General features: G+C 46.5%; 1 protein-coding gene across 4 annotated transcripts in view; it reads left to right on the top strand.

The window, feature by feature from the left end:
- Positions 1-6,302, top strand: part of os9 (OS9 endoplasmic reticulum lectin) — a 17,304-nt gene extending 11,002 nt beyond the window's left edge. For 2 of the 4 annotated variants that reach the window (XM_030776652.1, XM_030776651.1), the window contains exons 10-15: positions 83-174; positions 369-614; positions 902-1,139; positions 2,394-2,600; positions 3,578-3,687; positions 4,826-6,302. In XM_030776652.1, the coding sequence (XP_030632512.1) occupies positions 83-174; positions 369-614; positions 902-1,139; positions 2,394-2,600; positions 3,578-3,687; positions 4,826-4,963 (1,031 nt within the window). In that variant the 3' untranslated portion in view covers positions 4,964-6,302. The remainder of the gene's footprint in view (positions 1-82; positions 175-368; positions 615-901; positions 1,140-2,393; positions 2,601-3,577; positions 3,688-4,825) is intronic. The other 2 variants (XR_004025384.1, XM_030776653.1) reach the window with 2 other exon arrangements.
- The last annotated feature ends 307 nt before the right edge of the window (positions 6,303-6,609 follow it).

A 6,609-nucleotide genomic window follows, 5' to 3' on the forward strand; every position in this document is an offset into this window, starting at 1 on the left:
CATGCACTGAATGCTGCCTAGTTTTGTGGGCGGGGCTGGCTGTCACCTGCTGGAGGTATCATGTGTCTGTGTCTCTCTGCAGACCTGGGAGAGGAAAAGTTTAATTTCAAAATCATCACTGATCCTGCCGATCTGATGCAGTTTGTACACCATCTAAGAGAGAGCAACAGAAAGGTGATGAGTACACACACTCACACACACCACACACACACTCACACATATACACTCACACAGGCACCCTCACACTCACAAACACACACCACTCACACATATACACTCACACAGGCACTTTCACACACACATACACACACACACACGCAGTAAGAGGAATGAGTGTAGTGTGACTGTGATATGGTTTGTGTGAGCAGCAGATGAAATCGCGGCAGGAGAAAGAGGAGGCGAGACACGCTGTCCAGAGGAGGAGGAAAGGAGAAGAGGAGGGACCGGAGGTGAAGAAGAAACAGAGTGAGGAGAATGAAGCAGAGGAGAAAGATGAGGATGAGCGTGTTCTGCAGGAGTTTGAGGAGGAGTTGGCTGATCTGGCGATCCCGTCGGACAAAATCGAGGAGATCAAAGAGGAGATGACAAAGGAGTTTGACAACATTATTGATGAGGTAGAGAGAGAGCGAGAGAGAGCGAGAGAGAGAGAATGAGAGCACTATGTGTGTATGGTGAGTCAAGCCTTTGTCTAGCTGTTTGCTAACCTATGTGTATGGTGTATGTGTGTGTGTATGGTGTGCGTGTGTGTATGTATGTATTGTGTGTGTGTGTATGGTGTATGTGTGTGTGTATGGTGTATGTGTGTGTGTATGGGGTGTGTGTGTGTGTGTGTGTATGTATGTATTGTGTGTGTGTGTGTATGGGGTGTGTGTGTGTATGGGGTGTGTGTGCGTCTGGGCAGGCTGAGCTGGAGCTGGAGACAGAGGGTCTGAAGGGTGAGTTTGACCGATCTCAGGCCACACAGACCCTGGAGACCACACTGGGCAAACTACTCAGTCACCTGGAGGAGAAGGATGTGGAGCAGACACACACAGAAACGGACAACGACAAAGACACACACACACACACACCACCCACAAACCAACAGCGTGTGGCCGATCCCGCCCGGGGCAGCCCCAACCTTGTCCCCAAAACACCAGGTGAACACACACACACACACACACACACACACACACAGGTAAGAGCTCTGATAAACTGATTGATGAATAAGGAGCTTTTAGATGGACAGATGGATGAAACCATGGGTAACGGATTGAATGATGGGTGGACAAATAATGAATGAATAGATCACAGTGTTAGGGTTATCACAGTGTTAGGGTTAGGGTTATCACAGTGTTAGGGTTATCACAGTGTTAGGGTTATCACAGTGTTTGAGAAGATGTGTGAATGAATGTAATTAGGTCATTTCCATTGTTTTCTTTTTATTAATCTATGTATATAGCCATACACACATACATACGCGCATGTGGGTCTATATGTATATATGTGTGTGCGTGTGTGTGTGTGTGTGTGTGTGTGTGTGTATATATATATATATACACACACACACACACACACACATATAGGTGAGTTTCATTCATTTTCATTCTCTTGTCATGCGACCCCCGTCCCCCCCCCGTCCCCAACCACTGTAAAAAAAAAAAAAAAAAAAAAGCTTCATGGAAAAAAAAGGATGTGGAATTGACCCAGATCACACACACATCACACACACACATACACACACTCACAAACAGAGTGAGTGAGTGAGTGAGTGAGCGAGAGTGAGCGACAGAGAGAGAGTGAGTGAGCGACAGAGAGAGAGAGTGAGTGAGCGACAGAGAGAGAGAGAGAGTGAGTGACAGAGAGAGAGAGAGAGAGAGTGTGAGTGAGAGAGAGAGAGTGAGTGTGGTTTTGTCAGAGACTAAACCATGAGGCATAATTGTCATTTTTGTTCCAAAACACATACACTCTCAGTCTGTACCCCTCCCAAATACTCCCCCCCACACACACACATATCCCTACACACACACACACACACACCCCTACACATACACATGTACCCCTTACACACACACACACACACGTACCCCTAGACACACACATACCCCCCCCCCCCCCCCCACACACACGTACACACATACATACATACATACCCCTACACACACTCACAAAATTACAGACCCCCTGCTGCCCCCCACCCTACACACTCACACACACACACAATCACAAACCCGCGCCCCCCCAACATACACACACATATACCCCTGCACACACACCCCCCCACACACACACACACACACACTGTGAGTTAAGTGTGGTTTTGGGGGTGAGAGTAGCCCGTCGGCAGTGGCCGGGGCTTTTATCTGCTGTGGGTAACCCCCCCCCCCCCCCTCTCTGTCTCCCAATCAACTCAGCCCGTGGGGTTGCTGGCAGCGACCAAGTAAAGATCAGGGTGACTAAGTTTAAAGTGGGAGGTGGCCTAGCAGCAGGCGCAGCTGTTGCCCGGGGTGACGGTGAGGGGGGCGTGGCCATGCATGAGCTGGGAGAGGGCGATCCCCAGTGGCACCAGATACAGGAAGTTGTCAGAGAGCAGCTAGAGAAGGCTGGGATTAAGGCTGAAGGTAGGAACACACAAACACAGAGCGTCTGTGCAGTGCTCATGCAATTCAGTCTGATTTATATATACACACACACGCACGCATGCAAACACGTACACATATACACATACACGCGCTCACACACTACACACACACACACTCACACATGCATATACACGCGCATATGCTCACGCGCACACACACACACGCATACGCTCACGCACACACACACTCACACACATACATACGTACACACGCACATGCACTCACACACACACATATATATACACACACACACACACACACATACACGCACACTGACACACACACACACGCACACATACACTCACTCATTACACACGCACACTGACACACACACACACACAGACACTGACACACACACTACACACATGCACATACGTTCACACGCTACACGCATGCACATACGTTCACACGCTACACGCATGCACATACGTTCACACGCTACACGCATGCACTACTCACACACGCCAGTGCTGCAAGCCCTGCACATGTTTTTGCAGCTTCACTGAGAACAAAGGAAAAATCTGTGTGTGTGTGTGTTTGTGTGTTTGCATTAGTTTAATACTTAAAGAGAGTGTTGAGCCCCAGGTCTGTGTGAACACACACAGGTACACAGGGTGACTTGTTAGCTGTAGAGCCAGACTGTCTGGTTTTTAAACTAATGTTTGCTGGCACACTCTGTCTCTGTGGAAACCTCCTGACTTCCGTGTCCCTGTCTGTGTCATTTCCTTCTTCATGCCTCTGTCACTCAGGTGTCTCTTCTCTGTGGGGGCAGGGACGCTTTCAGTGCTCTGTGTGTGTGAGCGTGCGTGTGTGTGAGCGTGTGTCTGTGGGTGAAAGAGTGATTTGTTCTGTATTGTGTTAGTGTGTCAGGAGAATGGAGATAAAGGTTTTAACACTGTGTGTGTTTCTGTGTGTGTGTGTGTGTGTGTGTGTGTTTCTGTGTGTGTGTGTTTCAGGTAAGATTGAGGTGAAGATCTTGACGCGTAGATCTGCTGAAGAAGCTGGAGACCAGTGGCTTAGTGAGGAGGACACGAAATCATTCAGAGAACTTCTCATCAACCTACTGGTACAAACACACACTCTCACACACACACACACACACACACACTCTCACACACACACACTCTCATATTCATACACACATACACACACACACACACACTCTCATACTCATACACACATACACACACACACACACTCTCACACTCATACACACACACACACACACTCACACTCATACACACATACACTCACACACACACTCTCTCACACTCATACACACACACACACACACTCACACTCACATACACACACACACACTCTCATACTCATACACACACACACTCGTACACACACACACACTCTCATACTCATACTCATACACACACACACACACACACACACACACACTCACACACACACACACACACACATTCTCACACTCACACACACACACACTCTCACACTCACACTAATACACACATACTCATACACACACACACACACATACACACACTCTCACACACACACACACTCACTCATGCTCTTCCCTGCTGTACTCATACACAATCATACACACATTATCGGAAACACACACACACACACACCGTCAGAGACACACACTCCGTCAGAGACACACACTCTTCACAAAGGAGAGGTTTTCTCAGCCTGATTTGCTCCTGTTGAAAAATGTGGTTAATCTGTTGTGACCTTAATCCAGCCTCAAATTTCATCCAACAACATGCATGATTCTTCATCATGTATATTAGTTATCTAATTATAGATTACTTATTCAAATAGTCATTCAAATTACGAGCCAACTACTTTAACTAAGCAATCACTAACTATTGATGAACTAACTAGACTAACTAACAGGAGTCAGGGATTCAAATCTGGTTCTAGTCAATCGCTCACACACACACACACACACACACACACACACACACACAGGTGTGTTAAGCGGATTTCTGTAGCAGACTGCTATGGTGCAGTAGAGCCTTATGCAAACTGTTCCCTTTGTGTTTGTGTAAGGGGAAGTGTTCAGTAAAGGAATTTGTTTGTTCTAAACGGCAAACGAATTGTCAGATATTCCTTGTTTACGAACCCTTAGCAAACATGGAGCAGGATCATACTTGACTAACACCAGGTTCCTGATTACACTCAAACGGGATTTTTCTCCTTCTCGTTTGTGTGTGTGTGTGTAGACAGGAGGCACAGAGGAGGTGTATAAAGAGGAGAAGAGACAGCAGGAGTTGGAGAATAACTACAAATTCGTGTGGGGTGATACACAAGAGGAGAAGCAGTCCACTGGAGCCAGTGACTCTGATGAACTGGACTTCTAAAGACACACTGGTCAACTCTGTCAGCAGCAGCACATGTCAGCTGGATTCTAACAACTATTCTGTGTGTGTGTGTGTGTGTGTGTGTGTGTGTATTTTGGGAGTGTGTGTATGTCCATAATTACATTGTCACTGTATGTGTACACATAGGCCCTGGGCTGTCTTATTGTCCCCTTCCTCTGTCAGTCTGGGAAAACTCACACACTGGGATTCCCAGCCTTGCCGTCGTAATATGGGAGGTGTGTGTGTGTGTGTGTGTGTGTGTGTCTTTGGCTGCCAACATAAACACATTCACTGGGTCTCGTACGGTTTGTGTTCCCTCTCATCTGACGATGATTTGCACCTTTTAGACAGGATGTGCAGTCATTCTCTGGATGTTGTCATTCTCGGCCAGTTAAAGACGGCACTCTCCAAGCCGCAGCCGCCCCCGCCCTTGACTCTGACTGCACCTTGTCTAAGACTGCGTGACCTATGACCTGACCTATGACCACAGCATGCAAAGTGTTTTTGTTTTGGTTCTCTGATTTCACAGGCTGACGGGTCTGTCCTGTCGCTTTCACCACGCGAGGCTTCCGCTCTGCCCTCTACTACACGCGTTCACCAGATTTTTCATGTATTTTTTTTTTGCACTTTAAGAGGGTGAAATGAGGAAGGAAGGAATGTGTGTATGTGTGTGTGTGTGTGTGTGTGTGTAAGGAAAAGCTCTGGCCCATTTTAGACTGGAGATGACAGCCTGTCTGATCGGATGCTGCGAAACCCGTCTGTAAACTGTCCAGGTACATCTGAGGGACGTGGGTGTTACCTGGCTCTACAGGAAAACTGTCTGTTGTAATATGGTACAAAACTCAGACAATGCCTGTCTCAGCACGGGAGTTCAGCATACACTGCAATAATAAGAATACACTGAGCCTGTATTACTGTCATAATCACCTGTTTTTACAGTCATGATCACCTATGCCCTGGAGGAGACCTGTTCAAACAGTTGACCGTCTCTGAAGTAGGTGACAAAGGGCTTGTGTGTGTGTGTGTGTGTGTGTGTCTTTCTATCTGTTAGTCTGTCTGTCTTCTGTCTTTGTGAATATTTGTACATTGTTAATCATTTTTGCTGGAGTGTTTGAATGGCTTATTTGGTTTAACTACGAGCGTTTTTGTTTTTTTTGAGAGGACATGTAAGCACATACTTAGATCCTTGGGCTGATTTAAGATTGTGATCACAGCCACAATGAGCTGATTGTCTGGACGCTGAACTCTCTCCCCCTTTACAGCTGCCTTGTCAATGTGTCCATAGGAAAAATACTCCTGAAGTTCTAATTTAATACAATAAATGGAGCTATGTCCCAGAGAGGATTTGTCATGTCTGTCTTATTCAGATGTTCAGGTCTCCCTACTGTCAGCGATCAGCTAATAAACAATGAGGACACGTGAAAGACATTTTTCTGTCTAAAATGTTAAAAACGCGGAAGCAGCGTAAGATTGGACCATGTGAAGACTGCGAATCTTCTATTCTCTATTTACATGCTCCCTTTGGGTGACATTATTCGTAGTTACAACATTAACTTCCATTGTTATGCTGATGATACTCAGATTTTCTTAACTATCCAGCATAATGACCGCTCTGAATTGGCTAACCTTGAGACATGTCTTTGTGC

The sequence above is a fragment of the Chanos chanos genome, chromosome 6 (genome assembly GCF_902362185.1).
Source record: "Chanos chanos chromosome 6, fChaCha1.1, whole genome shotgun sequence".
NCBI lineage: Eukaryota > Metazoa > Chordata > Actinopteri > Gonorynchiformes > Chanidae > Chanos > Chanos chanos.